This window comes from Oncorhynchus mykiss, chromosome 7, assembly GCF_013265735.2.
Source record: "Oncorhynchus mykiss isolate Arlee chromosome 7, USDA_OmykA_1.1, whole genome shotgun sequence".
Classification (NCBI taxonomy): domain Eukaryota; kingdom Metazoa; phylum Chordata; class Actinopteri; order Salmoniformes; family Salmonidae; genus Oncorhynchus; species Oncorhynchus mykiss.
This window is the reverse complement of record NC_048571.1, coordinates 69024246-69045038: the sequence shown is the minus strand read 5'-3', so window position 1 is coordinate 69045038 and position 20793 is coordinate 69024246. Positions and strand designations below refer to the sequence as shown.

The 20793-nt window shown below is 40.9% G+C and overlaps 3 protein-coding genes across 3 annotated transcripts; 2 read left to right on the top strand and 1 right to left on the bottom strand.

Moving 5' to 3' along the window:
- Positions 1-2173: 2173 nt before the first annotated feature.
- Positions 2174-7328, bottom strand: LOC110528349 (U3 small nucleolar RNA-interacting protein 2). The gene is made up of 14 exons (XM_021610360.2): positions 7094-7328; positions 6902-6987; positions 6678-6790; positions 6478-6545; positions 6139-6180; positions 5803-5929; positions 5421-5638; positions 5231-5331; positions 5009-5143; positions 4808-4870; positions 4517-4662; positions 3348-3427; positions 3050-3123; positions 2174-2539 (listed from the first exon to the last, which is right to left on the bottom strand). Exons 1-14 carry the CDS (start codon positions 7172-7174, stop codon positions 2425-2427), a joined length of 1449 nt encoding a protein of 482 aa, XP_021466035.2. The 5' UTR covers positions 7175-7328; the 3' UTR covers positions 2174-2424.
- Positions 7329-7486: 158 nt separating this feature from the next.
- Positions 7487-12818, top strand: LOC110528348. The gene is made up of 6 exons (XM_021610358.2): positions 7487-7826; positions 8225-8406; positions 8631-8787; positions 9582-9781; positions 10182-10407; positions 12315-12818. Exons 2-6 carry the CDS (start codon positions 8245-8247, stop codon positions 12422-12424), a joined length of 855 nt encoding a protein of 284 aa, XP_021466033.1. The 5' UTR covers positions 7487-7826; positions 8225-8244; the 3' UTR covers positions 12425-12818.
- Positions 12819-15188: 2370 nt separating this feature from the next.
- LOC110528347 (probable G-protein coupled receptor) lies at positions 15189-20209 on the top strand. The gene is made up of 3 exons (XM_021610357.2): positions 15189-16381; positions 16785-16945; positions 17239-20209. Exons 1-3 carry the CDS (start codon positions 16140-16142, stop codon positions 18147-18149), a joined length of 1314 nt encoding a protein of 437 aa, XP_021466032.2. The 5' UTR covers positions 15189-16139; the 3' UTR covers positions 18150-20209.
- Positions 20210-20793: the final 584 nt, after the last annotated feature.

Sequence of the window (20793 nt, the reverse complement as noted above, 5' to 3'; positions counted from 1 at the left end):
AAACAGATCACCAACCATTTTGAATCCCACCGTACCCTCTACGCTATGCAATCTGGTTTCCGAGCTGGTCATGGGTGCACCTCTGCCACGCTCAAGGTCCTAAACGATATCATAACCGCCATCGATAAAGGACAATACTATGCAACCGTATTCATCAACCTGACCAAGGCATTCAACTCTGTCAATTACCACATTCTTATCGGCAGATTCAACAGCCTTGTTTCTCAAATGACTGCCTCGCCTGGTTCACCAACTACTTCTCAGACAGAGTTCAGTGTGTCAAATCGGAGCGCCTGTTGTCCGGACCCTCGGCACTCTCCATGGAGGTGCCACAGGGTTAAATTCTCAGGCCGACTCTTTTCTCTGCATACATCAATGATGTCGCTCTTGCTGCTGTTGATTCTCTGATCCACATCTATGCAGACACCATTCTGTATATATCTGGCCCTACATTGGACACTGTGTAAACTAACCTCCAGACGAGCTTCAATGCCATACAACTCTTTTTACGTGGCCCCCAACTGCTTTTAAACGCAAGTAAAACTAAATGCAGGCTCTTCAACCGATCGCTGCCCGCACTCGCCCACCCAGCATCATAACTCTGGACGGTTCTGACTTTGTATACAGTGTGGCAAAAAAGTATTTAGTCAGCCACCAATTGTGCAAGTACTTATTTTCCACCATAATTTGCAAATAAATTCACTAAAAATCCTACAATGTGATTTTCTGGAATTTTTTTCTCATTTTGTCTGTCATAGTTGAAGTGTACCTATGATGAAAATTACAAGCCTCTCTCATCTTTTTAAGTGGGAGAACTTGCACAATTGGTGGCTGACTAAATACTTTTTTGCACCACTGTATGTGGACAACTACAAATACCTTGGTGTCTGGTTAGACTATAAACTCTCCTTCCAGACTCACATTAATCATCTACAATCCTAAATTAAATCTAGAATTGGCTACCTATTTCACAACAAAGCATCCTTCACCCATGCTGCCAAACAGTCAGTTTTATGAGGGTATCCTAGAGATCCTTGACTTCGGCGATGTAATTTACAAATAGCCCATCTGTAAATAGCCCAGCTAACTACCTCAACCCCATATTATTATTATATTATTATCTCCCTCACTAGCTTTAAGCACCAACTGTCAGAGCAGCTCACAGATTACTGCACCTGTACATAGCCCACCTATAATTTAGCCCAAACAACTACCTCTTTTCCAACTGTATTTTATTTATTTTGCACCCCATTATTTTTATTTCTACTTTGCACATTCTTCCATTGCAAATCTACCATTCCAGTGTTTTATTTGCTATATTGTATTTACCTTGCCACCATGACCTTTTGCCTTTACCTCCCTTCTCACCTCATTTGCTCACATCGTATATAGACTTGTTTATACTGTATTATTGACTGTATGTTTGTTTTACTCCATGTGTAACTCTGTGTCGTCGTATCTGTCGAACTGCTTTGCTTTATCTTGGCCAGGTCGCAGTTGTAAATGAGAACTTGTTCTCAACTTGCCTACCTGGTTAAATAAAGGTGAAATAAAAATGTTTAAAAAAAAATGTTTTTTGCTCCTTTGCACCCGTGTCTCTACTCGAACATTATCACTCCGGTGTTCAATTGCTAAATTGTAATTACTTCGCCACTACGGCCTATAATCTTACCTCATTTGCACACACTGTATATAAACTTTTCTATTGCGTTATTGACTGTACGTGTATTTATTCCATGTGTAACTGTTGTCGTTTGTGTTGCACTGCTCTGCCTTATCTTGGCCAGGTCGCAGTTGTAAATGAGAACTTGTTCTCAACTGGCCTATCTAGTTAAATAAAGAAAATAACTTTTTACTATTGATACTTAAGTATATTTAAAACCAAATACTTTTACTCAAGTAGTATTTTACTGGCTGACTTTCACTTGAGTAACTTTCTATTAAGGTATCTATACTTTTACTCAACCCCCCCCCCCCCCCCCCCCCCCCCCCATTTACAATTCCCTTAATCATTTACCAAGTTGTAAATTACAGTGCATGCAGAATGTTTTTTTTTTAATGGGGGAAATTTTTCTTAGATACTTTTTCCACTTCGAGAGACCTTATTCATAGTTTCCTCATGCGTAAAGGTGGTGAAATTATTAGGGAATTAAGTCACCGTCAGAATATGGCATATCTGTAGAAACACCTTCATTTATTCACTCTCCACCCAAAACAAATAGCATTTAAGAACGCTTAACTCGGAATCGGAGCCCATCTGCACACAGAAATTAGATGCGGGAAGAGCACAAAAACGGTTCTAGTCCTCAAGTGTAAAAGTCGCCCCCCCTCAACAGAAACTGTTTACTGCAGTTAATTGATAGATGTAACAAATAGCATGTGTAAAGAATTTAATTTACAAAATCTAAGGCATACATAGATCAACTAAACCCCATTCTCTTCTCCATTCTGGACCCCTTCCTGCTCTGGCTGTTGTCTTTTCAGAGGAATAATGTAGAGTCCATTCTTTGCTTCCTTCAGTCTCCACCACCGACCAAGCCTGACAACAAAGACTTTGTTAACAAAAACGAAGATCATTGACAAAGCAGATATTTCATGAATAAAGTTATGCGTAAAATGATATAAGTATGTGTCCGAGTTAAAATGATTGCAAGTTATTTGCGTAGATCTACCCATTGGGTGATTCTGATACTTCCCGCGGGATCCTGTCTACAACGACTTAGCAAGTCTGACATTTCCGAATTTTCAACTAGCACGTGAACGCAGTCGAAGAAGCCATTTAATCTTGTAATAAGAAAACATGGAAGGAGGTATTGTCATCACTGCCCCAAGCAGTCGAGGGAGTGAAATAAGTGCCACCTTGTGGGAACCTCTCCTCATTGCAACTACATTCATACAAAACACTGAAAACAGGCTTAACGCAAAGGATAGGCCCAGAGCACATGATCAATATAATCAGGATTTTGATCAGTCAGCAATGAGTGTATAATGATAGTAAGTGCGCTCTGGGCTGTATCTCTGTATGACAGGTAAGTAGCTGGGTACATACCGGTGCTCCTGTCCTACTCCTGCCACTAGGAACTTCCCAGAGCTGGAGAACTTCAGACTGTTGACAAAACCAGGCTATAAGAGAGAGGAGACAGTCAGAAAAAAACTTTAGTGAGAAGACAGATGTTTTAGTGCAGAACACTTGTACTAGTCAGTTGATCATACACATAGGCTGAATGCGTAATGTCTAAATGACATCCAATGGTGTTTACCACATATTGTCATGCTACACAATGATTGAACGTAACGCAAGTTATGGGTGTATTAGGTATGGAGCAGTGTAGCTGGGACTTGCTTACCACAGGGATGCTGAAGAGAGGCTCCAGGTGACGGAACCCCTGGCCACACTTCCACAGCTGCACCTTAGAGTTGTGTGAACCTGTCAAGTGACAACAGTTACTCAATTCCAGCATCATCAATTGGGCAGGTCAATATTAGCAGTCAATGCCTAATACACCCCTCCCATATTTATGTGTACAGTGAAGCTAAAAATCGGTGCATTTTGGATTTGAGATCAAATGTCTTATATGAGGTGACAGTACAGTATTTTAACACATGTATCTGTTTCGAAAATACCCCCCCCCCCCATTTGAAGAAGTTGTTTTTCCATAAGAATTTGGACAAAGTAGCTAAAAGTTCAGTATTTGCTCCCATATTCCTAGCACGCAATAACTACATCAAGCTTTTGACTTTACAAACTTGGTTGTTAGAGTAGCCAAATTTACTAAATTTAGCGTCACCGTCCAAATAAATATGGAGGGGGGTGTATAGGACCAAGGATTGAGCACTAATGTAGAGCATCACACTATAGGTTTACAGTACACATTATAGCAAGGAGAGGTGGAAGTTTGGGGTTGATCATTACTAATAACCCACACAGGGTGTATACAGATGTGTATAGCTGAGATGGTGTATAGCAAAGCTGGTGAAGAGGACTCAGTCGAAGCTAGTGTCAATAGTTCTGCAGTGCTGTGTGTGCGTGTTATAAAGATGTGTGTTATAAAGATGCGTGTTATAAAGATGCGTGTTATAAAGATGCGTGTATAGATGTGTGTTATAAAGGTGTGTATAGATGCGTGTTATAAAGATGCGTGTTATAAAGATGCGTGTTATAAAGATGCGTGTTATAAAGATGCGTGTTATAAAGATGCGTGTTATAAAGATGCGTGTTATAAAGATGCGTGTTATAAAGGTGTGTATAGATGTGTGTTATAAAGATGCGTGTTATAAAGATGCGTGTTATAAAGATGCGTGTTATAAAGATGCGTGTTATAAAGATGCGTGTTATAAAGATGCGTGTTATAAAGATGCGTGTTATAAAGATGCGTGTTATAAAGATGCGTGTTATAAAGATGCGTGTTATAAAGATGCGTGTTATAAAGATGCGTGTTATAAAGATGCGTGTTATAAAGATGCGTGTTATAAAGATGCGTGTTATAAAGCTGGTGACTCGCACAGCAGTTGGCACCTGAGGCTACGGTGTCAGAGTTCTGCAGAGCCGCCACGGCTGCCACCCAGTAGGGCTGCTCCAGCCCCGAGTCACCATGCCGACCGTGGGCTGCCTTCACCGTGCTGAGGGGCTTCTTCTTGTTCACACTCCAGAGGGAGACGGAACTGAGGTGAGGAAGATAAAATATTTTTTGACTAATGAAAACATTTTTAATATACCATCCTGTGCCGTTTGGAGAGAAGTGGTTACAGAACCTCTACAGATGTGGAGTACGATGACACCTAGTGGAGTATAAAGCCACACACTTACCCATCATCAGCACCTGTTATCATGTGTTCTTCGTTAATGAGCTGGATACAGTCGATGGAGCCCCTGAGCGAGAGTGGGAGGAGCATCCCAATAGGTTAACACACAAGGATAATATACACTCTCGGACCAACAGAGACAATACAGTGTTGTGAGACTGACTAATACAGAGAAAGAGAGTGAAAGGAGTCCAGGAAGACTCACTCATGGCCATGGAACACTAGCTGGGACTCCTCGGCAATCTTCCACACCCTCACAGTGCGGTCCCTCCCCCCTGCAGTCACACAGCGCTCCCGACTCCCACTGTCCAGCCCCGTGATCACATCCTGGTGACCAAATCTAGGGAGAGACACAGTCAATAAAACACAAACACAATTCTCATGCCAACCTGAAGAAACACATGGATATTACTAGTCAGCTACTCACAGGGTTTCCACATAGGCGTTTTCGTCCACGTTCCACACCTTGATGGAGCGGTCGTGAGAGGCACTGTACAGGTCATGGGTGCCCCTCCTGAAGGACAGGCCCTGTGGAGAATAGATGGCCCAGTTTGAGAGACGGTGCAACAAAAAAAAGAATTTAAAAGAAAACACATTTTTAAGCAAGAAGAGCTTACCGACACAGGGCCTCTATGTCCTGTGAACTTGTACAGGTGTTTACATGTTGCCGCCTCCCAAATCATGATCAACTTATTCATGTCTCCCGTTGCCAGGTACTTGCCGTCCGACGATATGGAGATACACAGGACATGGGCTGTATGTCCAACATGGCGATCCTCTGTTCCTTTCCTCCCACCAGCTATTGTGTGCAGTCTCTTACCATTCTCTACATCCCCTGCAGTTACAGAAGAAAATGGGAGAATACATAAGTAAGCTTACTTTGACTGTTGCATTTCAGGCAGCATGGGAATGATTTTGCACAGTCTATTTCAGTAAAACATCAAACTTATCTTTGATTATTTTGGAGAAGTAAACAAACAAATATAAATGTTGACTCACATTTGATGATGGAGCAGTCTTTGGCAGCAGAGAAGATGTGCTTGTCATCAGGAGAGATGACCAGACAGGTGACTGGCAGCTTGTGGCCTCTCAACAGACGAATCTCTGAAGTGTCTGGTGGCAGGAGCTGAAAACCATGACAACACAGCGGTTGTGTTTAGTAGGCACAAAACAGAAGTGGACAGAAATGGGTAGGTCCAATCAAAAACACGTTTTCAATGTGCCCTACAAAATGAGCACAGCCTTTGGGTTACACAGCACACTATGGGCCATAAAAAAACTCACTGTGTGGATACTGGATGGACATGCACAGAGACACCCAACAAAGATACTCACATCTTTTGCAACCATCCGTTGAAGCTTTCCTTTCTGTTCAAGCTGAGGAAAAGAGAATGTGTTCACTATAGGGCAATACCATATTCATAAAAGGACTTGTGACATATTTTAGGGCTATAATTAAATATTAAGGCATGAGGGGGTGTGGTATATGGCCAATAAACCACAAACCCACAAGGTGCCTTATTGCTATTATAAACTGGTTACCAACATAATTAGAGCAGTACAAATAAATGTTGTCATACGGTCTGATATACCACAGCTGTTAACCCATCAGCATTCAGGGCTCTAACCACCCAGTTTATAATCAGCATTGCAAATTGTAGCTAGTACACTTACCACTTCTTCTTGAAGTCTTCCAGCTATCAGGTCAGTCTCAAAAGACTCTTCCTCTGCTTTCTTTTCTTCTATTGATAAGACATGAAGACAGAACAGTGAAGCTTCAGATTCCAAATAAGCACTTAAATATAAAGTTAATGAAAACTATTTAGCACAGCTCAATTAATAGTTACAGAAGCTAGCTAACGTTACTCCCTTACCCTCATCCCTCAATTGGTCAAGGTAGAGCTTGGCCAATCGTAGTTTCTTTTCCTGTGGAGTTTCATCAAACTCTTCTTCGACATTGGCCCTCCTTTTTCTGTGCACTGCAGGGCTACATAAATATATTGTTTCAACTCATACAGCTCTAAATAAAATCAGTTTGTTCGCCAACTTAGATAGCTATCTGTGAAGCCAGTCAACTACACTGGGTAAGTAAGCCTACCCTTCAGTTTCAGAGTCGCTGGAGATTTCTTCATTGTGCTTTGAATTGAGCTTCTTCTTGAGTTTGTTTCCAGTGTCTCCATCATTCTAAACCACCAACACACAAGCATCACAGATCAGAAGAAAGTTAATTTAGCCATCATTGTAATAGTTACGTAGATAGCTAGCTAACGTTAGCTAACTACCTCCTTACCTTTCGTTTGGAACCCGCTGAATTCTCGCTCTTTTTGAAAACCTTTGGAGGTCCTTTTTTCTTTATAAAGAAAGACGACATGATTATATTCTTTAGATTGTTTTAACAGTGCTTCGGAGTTAGTCAACCTTTACACTAGTTAGCACACATTTTGACCACGCAAATCAACATTAGACCCACATGGGTTCTCTCTCTTCTGATTCAACCAAACTATAGACTCCACCACAGACCCACGTTTTGAAATGGAGGTGTTGATTGGATAATATTACGGCATCTGTTTGTCCCGCCCACAAATACAGAGCTCTCACTGGATCCCTGAGCAAGTAGGAACTAAAGTCTAAATTTGATTGGCTGAAAAGACCTGCCTTGTTCAGAAGGAAATTTGTGCAGGGGAAAATCATTCCCCAAAAGATGTGATCCTGACAAATGGTTCCTTCCAGAACGCAGTTAAACCAAGTAAATAATTAAAAGGATGAAATAATGATTTTACATTAAGGTAACATGTTAATCACAAAACTAAAAAAATGGAATTATCTCGTTTTATTTAAAAAATCGAATATATTTTCACTGCCATCAAGCACACACTGAAATACTTAATGCGACCAAATACACCGCAGTACTGCAGTACTACTTCCTCTAGCTACTAGCTAGTACCAGCTAGTACTTTTCCATGTACTGACAAAGATTTCCATCCAGTCTCACTGCGATCTCAGCAACGAAATTGAATACACAGGTGGGTAACGTTAGCTGTAATATGATGTGTTAAAATCTGTAATGTGTTGCTTGAAATTGGCTAATTTGTAGAATATTGGGAAATGCCAAAAAACTGCCAGCGCAGAGCTCACGTCCTATAAAGGACCTGATATGGCGTCCACAGAGATGAGTCTCTTTGTGGCTAACGTTATTGCAGCGCATACAGCATCATCAATGTAGTAATAACCTATTTAAATATAATCCCAATGTGAAGCTAATGGTCTTAAAAGTTGATGGAAAAAAGTAATGTACAGTTTCAATATTTATATTTTATTTATTCAAAAACACAATTATAGTGCTCCAGACCTGATTTTTTTTTTTTGTGTGTATTTAGTCAAATGTACTTATTTTCTGTGCCTGTGTTATATATTTCATCAGGGCGTTTGCCCACCTGAGTAATGGCACCAAAACGGGCAGCAACAACAACACACTCTGTCAGTGTCCACACAGGCTCTTCTGTCAAAATGATGAAGATTGGCATGGATCATTCTCTGGAGGACTTTGGTGAGGTAATAGAGGAGAAGTACAGAATACCAGATGATGGATATTCACCCATAGAGGTGAGAGATGTTATTTAATTGATTATCAGTTACTAACAATTACTGCAGATTACCACCACTGGTTACAATCTAATTTAATTTGTTTCACGGAATACTTTACCCCTTACTTTTCCACCCTGCAGTATCAGTAAGGATTATGGCCCATGTGCAATATCCTGTATGGTTGATGTGCTGTAGTAACTGTACTGTATTTTACACGGTGTCGTACTTTGTTTCTCTCTCAGGGTGAACCAATCACCTTCGAGGAAGAAGACGATCAAAGTCCTGAAACGAGAACCGACACCATAACTCTCCTGATGAAAATTGATCAGCTCCAAGCAGAACTGAAATATGAGCGCAGATGCAGGCAGCTGGCTGAGAGGGAACTGAAACAGATGAAAGGTATGTTGTAAAACTACACTAATTGTTCATTGAATCGTATTTAATGGGTATTCAAAGTTACCCAAATAGACAATTTTTTGGTGTCAACCTTAAACTTTTTTAGTGTTAACTTTTAAAAAGACTTCTTATCAGGACAGATACTCTAAGTATTTTAAACACCACTGTCAATGTACTCCGTTATCTTGCAATGATGCACTGAAAAAAGGTAAGCTAATCAGTTAGGGTGATTGCTGATTATCTATATTTATAACATGGCTTGACTGAATAATCGATTTTCATTGGTCAAATGGGTGTTGCTGATTATTTTCTGATACTTTGTCAGAGATGAACGACCTGCCAATGTTCTCAGTTATCTTGAAAATATAAATTGGAAAAGGTTGATCAGTTAGGGGGATTGCTCATGAGTGGTCTATATACACAGTGTATAAAACATTAGGAACACCTTCTCTTTTCATGATGCAGACTGACCTTTGAACGGGGTATGGTAGTAGGGATGATTTTAAGTGTGTCAAGAACTGCAACGCTGCTGGGTTTTTCACACTCAACAGTTTCCCGTGTGTATCAAGAATGGTCCACCTCCCAAAGGATATCCAGCCAACTTGACACAACTGTGGGAAGCATTGGAGTCAACATGGGCCAGCATCACTCTGGAATGCTTTCGACACCTTGTGGAGTCCATGCCCATAAAAATTGAGGCTGTTCTGAGACAAAAGGGGGGGAAACTCAATATTAGGAAGGTTTTCCTAATGTTTTGTACACTGAGTGTGTAATACTCTCTTGTAATACTTTGTCAGAGATGAATGACCTGATGACCCAGATGAGACACACTGCCCATGACCTGAGGACTGTTCTGGACCATGCCCGGGGGCAGCAGGGGAATGATGTGAATGATGTTGTGAATGATGCTGTCACCCCAGAGAGCTGTGAGGGGCAGAGCATCTCTTATGCGGACGTGCCAGTTCAGATGTCACAGGTGGTGTCACAGGAGGTAGAGGTGAGGTCACCACCCCCATCAGGCCATTCTACAATGTAGTTGCTGCTACTGTCACGTTCAACTTGTCCTCTCAAGAAAACTATGTATATAGTCTCATGTTTGCCTGGGTTCAGACAGACGACCTGAGATATGGCATTAGGACTACTTTAGCCGGGTTAAACCAGACCAAATGCTCCACCTACAGCTGAAAAAATGGTAAGTGCATCATGCAGTCTAATTTAACCAGGCTAGGAGTGCTTCTGATGAAAGGAGATACACAATATCCAAACATTGCTGGCCATAAAATACAGCAATTCAATTAAAGTATCTCTCTAAAATAAAACTAGATATGTCTTTGACAAATAAACTTTGCAATGTTCTCTGACAATGGACACTTCAGTTCTGTCTTTAACTTTATCAGGACGCTAACTATATCCACCTCCCCGGGGGTCTGAGAGTGCAGAGGAATCTGTACAAGGGGATCTCAGAGATCATGGACTTCAAGAAGTACATCTCAGCCATGCTGATGGTGCTGTTTGACAGGGAGACGCTGGGCACACACAGTCTGCAGGGCAGGAGGTGTAACATCGCCAAAGAGGAAACCCAGAAACCTCAACTTCCCCCTGACATCATGAGAGGCCTTCTAGGTACTGTACTTTGTCTATTTCTTATTGCTGTCTATTTTATTCAACCTTAATTTAACCAGGTTGTCTCATTGAGGTCGGAGGACCTCTTTCCCGAGGGAAAGTCATTCCAGCAAACTAAAATTGGTTTTGTGAAAGTTCCCGGAACATTTGTTAGTTCGCTGCAAATCTTCACATAACACAAAAAAATGTCCAGTCGTGCTGATGATTAGAACATATTGAATCTGTTCTTTAAAGGTTCCCAGAATGTTTCATTAGGTTGTGAAAACAGTATGGTGAGAACATTGTGGGGACGTCACAAAATATATGTTCCCAAAACACATAAACTATCCAGTTGTGTGGATGATTCTACAATGTTTTTTTTAGGGTGCAAAAAACATTCACCTGATGTTACAATAATGTTTCCAGAACATATTTAGTCTGTTCTTTGAAGATTCCTAGAATGTTTCTTTAGGTTGTGGGGCTATGACGAGAGAGAGGTTCCCAAAACACTAAAACTGTCCAGTTGTGCTGATATTAATAGAATGCTTTAGTTAGGTTAAAGTCTTGCCATAGATTTTCAAGCTGATTTAAGTCAAAACGTTAACTAGGCTACTCAGGAACATTCAATGTGGTTTAGGTAAGCAACTCCAGTGTATATTTGACCTTGTGTTTTAGGTTATTATCCTTCTGAAACGTTAATTTGTCTCCCAGTGTCTGTTGGAAAGCAGACTGAACCAGGTTTTCCTCTAGGATTGTGTTTTGCTCTATTCCATTTATGTTTATACTAAAAAAACTCAACCACCACCATGCTTGAAAATATGAAGAGTGATATTCAGTGTTGTGTTGGATTTGCCCGAAACATAGCACTTTGTATACATTAAATAAAGTTAATTTCTTTGGCACATTTTTTGCAGTTTTACTTTAATGCCTTATTATACAAACAGGATACATGTTTATAATATTTTTATTCTGTACAGACTTCATCTGTTCACTCTGTCATTTAGGTTAGTATTGTGGAGTAACTACAATGTTGTTGATCCATCCGCAGTTTCCCCCATCACAGCCATTACACACTGTGACTGTTTTAAAGTCACCATTGGCCTCATGGTGAAACCTCTGAGCAGTTTCCTTACTCTCCGGCAACTGAGTTAGGAAGGACACCTGTATCTTTGTAGTGACTGCGTGTATTGATACACCATACAAAGTGTCATCAATAACTTCACCATGCACAAAGGGATATTCAGTGTCTGCTTTTCTTTATGTTGACCCATCTACCAATAGGTGACCTTCTTTGTGAGGCGTTGGAAAACCTCCCAGGTCTTTGTGGTTGATTCTGTGTTTGAAATTCACTGCTTGACTGAGGGACCTTACAGATAATTGAATATGTGTGGTACAGAGATGAAGTAGTCATTCAAAAATCATGTTAAAAAACTATTATTGCTATTATTGAGTCCATGCAACTTATTATGTGGCTTATTAAGTACAGTTTTACTCCTGACTGTATTTACTCAAGACATTTAAGTTTTTTATTTTTTAACAATTTGTAAAAAAAAATAAAACGTTTTTATTTTGTTTTGACATTATGGGGTATTGTGTGAAGGCCAGTGACAAAATCTCAATTTCATACATTTTAAATTCAAGCTGTAACACAACAAAATGTGGAAAAAGTTTGTGAAGGAACTGTATTATGTGACTTGTTAAGCAACACTTATTTAGACTTGCCATAACAGGGGTTGAATACTTATTGACCAATGACATTTCAGCTTTTCATTTTTTATTCATTTGTAAAAATGTCTAATTACACTTTCATATTATGGTGTGTTGTATGTGGGACAGTGACACAGATCTGAATCTGAAGGCGCTGTATGTTTTTTATTTCTAATGATAAAAGATATCAATAATACATGTTTAAATTATATTTTTTCTAGATCACGTGAGGATAAAGTTTGGTGTGGATTACAGTGCGATTCGAGCTGCCGTCAGAACAAAGTTAAATAATGAAGACAAACTGTTGAAGAAGAGACTTGGGATCCGTTAAATCTCCATTCAAAAAAAATTAAAATAACCAAATACCAGGTTATAATCACACAATTGTTTACATTGCAATTACTGTATTCTGTCCTGTAAGTGCAATGTTTTATTCCACCAACTGATGTCAGTGTTTAGACAGTTTAGTTGGTTGATGTTACTTTTGATCAGAAGGATATTGACTTTGTTTGTTTGTATGATTTAAGAGTACTGTAGACTACACATATTATAGATTACATTTGTGATAGATTGACTCACATAGTAGCCTTAACAACACATTATTCTATAATGATTGTGCCTGTTAAATAAATGTCTTTCTGATTCCCACAACATCCAATCTGGTTTCACTAATGCTATTAAATTAAATGTTTTATATATAAAAAAAAAACATGTTAAACCCCTAACTGTGTGTGTCTGTACTCTTAGCACCCAGGGCAGTCCTGGAGGGACAGGAGGAGGACAGAAAATCTATGTGTGTGTGTGTGTGTGTGTAGGTTGAGGAATCACAGCCATAAACTGACTGAGAGATGAGAGAAACAGAGTGTGGGCGGGACAATGAGGGTGGGTGTGGTTTCACAAAAGCATCCTCACCAATGATCCTCTGTTGATGTGCTTCTAACGGTAACCTATGGCTAGCCCCTCCCCCAGCCAGTTGTTCTATCTGAGGACCCTAGTCGACATCTATCAGTCTATCACTACTCTCCTCTGACACCTTCACCGGTCCTACCCAGAAGTCCTTCCCATAGGACATCCATCCATCAGGGATACTTATCAACCCAAGGACCAAGACTGCCAGGAACCAGGGTATTAGAAGGAGCAGCCAGCCTTAGTGAGTTGTCCCTGGGGTCAACTCGAGAGCTTGATGGGTACTAAGAAAAGTCTGTATGGTTAGGAACAGGTGCACCCGTTTTACTGTCTGTTGGAGCCGACCCAGACACCAGAGCCTCACAGCTGGCCTGGGGACATACTGTAATAGAGTTCCACTTGAACAGAAAACACCAGCACCTTCTGAGGTAGTTGTACCCTTTTAACTCGAATGAAGTGAAAGTGTGACAGGAGGATTTTATAAAGGATTTATGATACACACAATTCATGTCAGGTGAGTAGTGATTAAATGATTTCAAATTTGATTTGATTTAAATTGTTTAAATCAAAAAGGTTTATTGTGGTTTAAAGTAATGTATTACCTAGATTTTGTGTCTGGTATACACTGAAATAAATACTATAGATACTTACTGTGTAATTAGATTTTAGATATATGAAAACTCTTAGCGTTTAATCAATACAGTAAACAGTCTAGAAGAGTTGCTGATGTGAACTACAATGTTCCTGCTGTGCTACATAAAGAGAATGTCTCATATATAGAGGTGTGATTTATTTGTGGCACATGTTTTCATTTCAATCAAATGATACTAGATCACTTGTTCTAGTACATAGACTTGTGAATACCCTCTTGCACTTCTGTAACTGACAGTCATTTTCAATTGTCCGAGTTTAGACATTTTAAGAAAATCATAATTTTTACTGGTGAAGTAGACTTCTAAATAAAATATTTTTTAGTAAGTAATTTTGCTAAGAATGTAGTGATATTCAACCAAATGCTATTGCATGGCTGAAAATGGCCAGTTCAGAAACCTAAAGGAGAAACCATATTCTGTATGCAGGAGTAATACTAGGACAGGATGAAAACGGGGACAACCTTACATAACGCACACGAGACTGTACTGTACATGCACTGACTATTCCTTCCTGTGCTGTGGGGCGGTAGGTAGCGGTTAGAGCGTTGGACTGAATCCCCGAGCTGACAAGGTAAAAATCTGTCGTTCTGCCCCTGAACAAAACTTCCTGAACAAGGCAGTTAACCCACTGTTCCTAGGCTGTCATTGAAAATAAGAATTTGTTCTTAACTGACTTGCCTAGTTAACATGGCATGCCAATCTGTTGTCCGGACACCAGAGCAGATTTCAGGGGCAGAGAGCATCAGTAGAGAAGCACTGGTCTAGTATGGTAGTCTGGAAGACATGGGAATAAGACAGAACATAATGCATTAGTCATAGGTTCTGGGAAATGGATGATGCTCCTAGCACAGCAGTGATTCAGGTGACTGTGTGTGTGTGATCATGGCATAATATGTGAGTTTTGTGGATGGAGATAAAGTTGCTTTGAAGTCACACACCTGATGTAACTCTATGCCTGACATTTAAGTTTAGAGGTACAGGAAATCCACTACCTGCAAAGTTACAAACAGACATCCACAGCCTCTGAGAAACATTTTGAACAGGAGCATGGGAAATATCAATGTGACTGGGCCTATGTTGTGCATTCATGTTACCAAAAGACAGTGTTCATTGAACTATATTGTTTTTGATGTAGTCTGGGTAGAAGAGCAGTGGCTTTGTGTGTGTCGCTGGGATCAGGAGATCAAGTCTGTCCTGGTAAGAGATTGCATGGCCCTACACAGGCAGGTTGACACAGGGCACATACTTAAAAAATAGATATATTTCACCTTTATTTAACCAGGTAGGCCAGTTGAGAACAAGTTCTTATTTACAACTGCAACCTGGCCAATATAAATCAAAGCAGTGCAACAAAAAACAACAACACAGAGTTACACATAAACAAATAGAAAATCTATAGACAGTGTTCAAATGGAGTAAGGAGGTAAGGCAATAAATAGGCCATAGTAGCGAAGTGATTACAATTTAGCAAATTAACACTGAAGTGATAGATGTGCAGATGATGATGTGCAAGTAGAAATACTGGTGTACAAAAGAGTTTAAAAAAAGTTAATTAAAACAATATGGGGATGAGGTAGATAGTTGGATTGGCTATTTACAGATGGGCTGTGTACAGCTGCAGCGATCAGTAAGCTGTTCATACTAATCAACAGGGTCAGTCCCCTGCAGCTGCATTGCTAAAACAAGCAAGCTCATTATCTCTCATTTCAAAAGGTTAGGGAAGGATGGAGGAGAAAAGAGAGAGAGTGAGAGGGTGTCCTCTCCTCCATGAATTATTCCTATTGATCAGGTCCCTGTCCTCCTCTCCTCGTACAGAAAGAGAGAGTGGGGGAGGGGAGGGAGATGGAGAGAGAGCATCCTTTTTTAAAATAAATATTCTAATATAATATTATAAATGTTATAGATGTCCTTTCCCATGTCTTTCGGGTAGATGGTAGACACCTGTGCCAATCAACTGTGTTGAAACTAATAGGCAGTAACAACATAGATGGGTTTATTATGGATACTTGTGAACACAAGGAATAATGTACAGTGTACAAAATGAAAACAGAACATATTCCTAAATAACAGAAAAACGTCACTTCCATTGTGGATTTGACATACAATTGTTGTTATTATCCCTTGACAGTATTAAGTGGGACATTGCAATCATTAAAACAGAACAGGGTTTAACTAAGCTTATGCATGCAAACATTAAATAACTTTGAGCTACTGTTGGCTGGCTTTTGCAGTGGTAAACTTTGATATCAGCGGTTGTGTTGTTTTCAACTACAAAACCTGGTCTATGATGATTTACTGTGAATACAAAACTATCCCCAAAAACACTCCCAATTTGTTGATGTCGTCGTCTTTTTTCTTCCAACAGGGAAAAGTAGTATATGTTTGACTCCTGAGCAGAATGAATCACCTGGCCCACCACAGTGAAAGATGGGGTCTAGGCCTAATGGAACGCTCATGATGTCTCTTCTGAAACTCTCATTGTGAACTATGGAACACTCTGGTTCACCTCTGACTCCCAACCTCAGTGATACTACAGCCAATGACAGCCTGCGGTGGGGGCTGGGGTCGCCCTTCGCCTCGGCCCCTAGCAAACAGCTGGGCACTTTGCCCAACGCCCAGACCCGCTTCAAGGACCTGTCAGGGATATTGTTCATGGTGACCTTGAACATGGTGGCCCTTCTGGCTAACACAGCCGTGCTGGTGGTGGTGGTCAAGGCCCCGCACCTCAGGTACTTGGTACTTTTTTATTTCATTTATTTTTTACCAGTTAATAACACAATTCAACCACAATGCATAATCAACACGGATAATCCAAAACATTTAACCATTTATTTCTGTTGTGGTCCTCATTTTGGCCAGCAGGCAGGTTAAACATACACCAGATTTTAAACAAACAGATCCATGATAAGAACTATGACTTTCTAATGCACTGATTTTATATGCGCAATTCCCTTGTTTCTATTGCTTATACTCTTGAATTAGAGTTTAATTTATGAAATATTTTAGGTACTGTATCTCATGTATTCTACTTGTTTCACCAGACATCAGTAAATTACATTTGTTGTAGTGAAGGTATCATGTGTATATTGTTTCCTCTCTGGGGATTAATACAGTTAATTCCATTCAATTCAGGAAGTTTGTCTTTGTGTGCCACCTGTGTGCGGTGGACCTGCTATGTGCCGTACTGCTCATGCCCCTGGGCATTGTGTCCAATTCGCCGTACTTCGCCAGTGTGGTGTTCACAGTACTGGAGTGCCAGGTATACGTCTTCCTCAACGTGTTCCTCATCGCAGGTACAGTACAAGGGACAGACAGAATTTAGGGATGCATCCAAAATGAAACCCTATTCTGTATATAGTGCACTACTTTTGACCAGAGCTTTGGTCAAAAGTAGTGCTCTAGGCCTATACAGTGGAAAGGGTGCCATTTTGGACACATGGCCTTTAATCAATCAATGGGTTTACTGTTATGTTTTTTATGTTCTTATATTCATCTCTTATTTATAGTCTCTTCTGTTTCTTTTTATCACTTTCCATTGATTGTTGTACTGTGTGTAGCCATTTATAAAGTTTGATATGAATTACAGCCTCCATCTTCACCATCACGGCCATCAGCGTGGAGCGTTACTACTACATTGTCCACCCCATGCGCTATGAGGTGAAGATGACCCTGAAGCTGGCCACAGTCGTCATGGTCCTGGTCTGGGTGGCCTCAGGCCTGCTGGGGCTGGCCACTGTGTTCGGCTGGCCCAGCTACAGCAGCCTGAGCTCCATCAGTGCCGCCCACTGCTCACTGCACTGGAGCCACAGCAGCCACCGCCGGGCCTTCTCTGTCCTCTTCACAGTGGCCTGTTTCTGCCTGCCTGCTGCGGTCATCTTCGCTGTGTACAGTAACGTCTATAAAGTGGCCCGCATGGCGGCTAGACAGCATGGACCGTTACCATCCTGGACGGCCAGTCATCCTAAACACCGCTCTGACTCCATCAACAGCCAGACCACAATCATCACCACCCGCAGTGCCCCCAGGAGGCTGCACCACCACAGGCCCTTCGGTGGCTGCAAGGCCGCCCTCACCCTGGTGGTCATTGTGGGCCAGTTCCTGCTCTGCTGGCTGCCTTACTTCTCCTTCCACCTGCACCTGACTATCAACAACCAGCCCAAGATCCCCGCCGACCTAGAGAAGGCCGTCACCTGGCTGGCGTACTCCTCCTTCACCGTCAACCCTTTCTTTTACGGGCTGCTGAACCGCCAGATCAGGGAGGAGCTGTGTAAGCTGCGGCGTTGCTACTCTGTCAGGCCCGTCGAGCTGGCCATATCCAGCAGCCACGAGGGCTCGGCCCACGAGAACTTCCTGCAGTTCCTCCAGAGAACCAGCTGTACGGTGGAGACCAGAGCCAGCTTTAGCTGCACATCCAGCCCCAGGAACACCCTGGACCAAACTGGGCAGCAGACGGCTGGCTTCAGGATACCTGGGCAGATACCTGAGGATTTCAGTTAAAACGCCCCTGATATACTAACCTGGTCCCCACTTATATACTGTCACTGTATTGACACTGGTACCTGTCTGCTGTTATTGGCAGAAGAGTTAAGTTAAAACTGTTAAGCCTGGACAAGACTGTGCAGATTGCTGGGTTGAAGATACCATGGCAGATGCCTAAGGAGTTCAGTAACAATACTCGTAGATACTGTACGCATGTCATGCCACTGGCATCTACTGTAGTTGACTGCTATAACAGTGTGGCAACAGTTCTACCAGCTACACACTGCCCTTGATTTAAAACACACATAGACAGCACTTGGAAGGGACAACAAATAGAGTGTTTTTCTTTTGATATTTCTAGTTGGTTAATTAGATTGAGTTTATTCTGCATCCAAGAGGTGAGTCCAGAATCCAGCATATAACTGAAGTGCATTATGTGCTGAAAAATACTATTTTCTCAATTATGAATTGTTATTTCTAGCTACAACTACCACTAATAGAGAGACTAATTCAGCTACCTACCACCAACCATTCCAATCACCTATATTTGTACATATTCTACTACCACTTCTACTACACAACCACCAGTACACATTTTGAGTTGAAAGACAATACAAATTGTATTTCCTCTGTATCAAATATTCACTGTCTATTTATTATTAATTCCATGTTCAATGCAGGGAGCATTCAACATTTTAAGTGTAACAGTTGAGTTATTTCTTTCACACAAAATCAAACTTGATACTTTTACTATTTGGTTCTCAATTGAGGTTTAATTGCAATATTCTTAACTATATACAGTATGTTTCTTACAAAGCAATGCGTTATTATCCATGATCATAAATGAAAGCACATTGCATTCAATAGGCTACCTTTTTACAGGTGATGGCAGAGACTACACTCTCAAAGGTGACTTCTTCTATATGGGCAAGTTGATTTTGCTTTAATTGTACAAATAAACTTCTGAAAGATCTGTTTGCAAGAAATGACGCGTATGCTAAAAATAATGTCCTCTTCACTGCACATTTATGAAAAGCTGAAGACTTCACCCTATAACTCCCACACAGCACCGAGAGAGATTAAGGGATAATGTGGGATAGAGATAGACATGGGTGATCAACGCAAAAGAACATTCTGAGCTACATTTTCAAAAGCCTATCGTATCCCGTTTATGCACGGCCCAGATTCGAACGAAAATGTGAATCTGCGAACAAATAGATAAACAAATAGATAAATAAACAGATGAGTTGAATAGATACAGATGTAGGATCTATATTTGATCACCCCGTTGCAGGATAAATTTAGTGTATTTGAGGGTTGAAAAGACTTTAGAAGTTTGCCATTTCCATTTCTGAAAAATATATCAACCCCTACAAAATTGTCCATTAACTATAATCCACATAATAATTCACATTTCCTGCTGCTACAGGATTATTTTCCTGCTGTAGCAAACTGGCTCAAATTAAGATCCTACAAATGCATATGAATGAGCTCCAGATCCTGGTCCAGCTCTGCACACTCCTGACAGCTGACTGGGTCGTCATGGGAATGCCCTGAAAAAACAGAAAGTGGGAGCATCTTCAGTGTTTTTGAGGGAATTCAGGGTAGCTTGAGCTTGTGACAGCCAGGCAGAGGAAATACATCCTAAACAGATTCACACACACACACACACACACACCAATACACACACGCACACACGCACAGCCTAGTATACACACATCGCAGGCACGCATGTACACACACACCAGTTTAAAAAACAAGGTCAGGGTATTTATTAAGGCTACATTCAGGGCCAAGTATTGTAAAATCCTAAAAGCATGATAACACAGTGACAGTTTATGATGCTCTGCTTTTTGATGTGCAAATACTGTATATTGAAATGGCTATCACTTCTACAGTAGAACATTTACAGAGATGGAGTGTCCAGAATAAACAATGACAGGCAGGGTATTCAGCATGGAAACTCAACACTGGACCCCAGCAGTCTCTGTCTCGGTCTGTTTTTCTTTAAAGGAGGTTGATAACCTTGGTCGATTATATTCACACCTGGACAAAACCTAGTGACGACATAAAGGCTACAGGAGACACTGTCACCTCAATGTAAAGGTGTATACAGAATATTGAACACTCACACACACACACACACACACACACACACACACACACACACACACACACACACACACACACACACACACACACACACACACACACACACACACACACACACACACACACACACACACACACTCAATGCTGAGGATGAGGAGTGGTATACTGGAACAGGTTATTGAACACATATGCGTACACACACGCACTCACACACACATAGAGAGATTAATGCTACATTTTAGAATGACAGTGTTCTGGCATAAAATGAGACACAACTCTTATTAAGCCTAGGATTAGAGTTCCCTTTATACACACAAACTCTCTCACGGAGAGTACACATCTATGCACACACCCACACACTCTCAAACAAACCATTTCCTTGGTGTTCAACTGACACCAATTAGCATGTTTTGAAATAGTGATACAATATTATAATACAAATAATATATGACATTTAGCAGATACTTTTTTTCAGTCATACATGCATAAAGCCCTTTTTGGGGCCCAATGCAAGATTTGGTTGGGGGTCTCCCCACATCTCACAGGAAAA

Bases quoted from the DNA above. Each gene is read 5' to 3' on its own strand.
- LOC110528347 (XM_021610357.2), top strand. From the start codon at position 16,140: ATGGAACACTCTGGTTCACCTCTGACTCCCAACCTCAGTGATACTACA. The intron at 16,382-16,784 runs GTACTTGGTACT...CATTCAATTCAG, and splicing joins GTCAAGGCCCCGCACCTCAG to GAAGTTTGTCTTTGTGTGCC. The intron at 16,946-17,238 runs GTACAGTACAAG...TATGAATTACAG, and splicing joins CAACGTGTTCCTCATCGCAG to CCTCCATCTTCACCATCACG.
- LOC110528349 (XM_021610360.2), bottom strand. From the start codon at position 7,174: ATGTCGTCTTTCTTTATAAAGAAAAAAGGACCTCCAAAGGTTTTCAAA. The intron at 4,871-5,008 runs GTGAGTCTTCCT...ACTCTCGCTCAG, and splicing joins CTAGTGTTCCATGGCCATGA to GGGCTCCATCGACTGTATCC. The intron at 3,124-3,347 runs GTAAGCAAGTCC...TCTCTCTTATAG, and splicing joins CTCTCTTCAGCATCCCTGTG to CCTGGTTTTGTCAACAGTCT.
- LOC110528348 (XM_021610358.2), top strand. From the start codon at position 8,245: ATGGCACCAAAACGGGCAGCAACAACAACACACTCTGTCAGTGTCCAC. The intron at 8,407-8,630 runs GTGAGAGATGTT...TTTCTCTCTCAG, and splicing joins ATGGATATTCACCCATAGAG to GGTGAACCAATCACCTTCGA. The intron at 10,408-12,314 runs GTACTGTACTTT...TATTTTTTCTAG, and splicing joins CATCATGAGAGGCCTTCTAG to ATCACGTGAGGATAAAGTTT.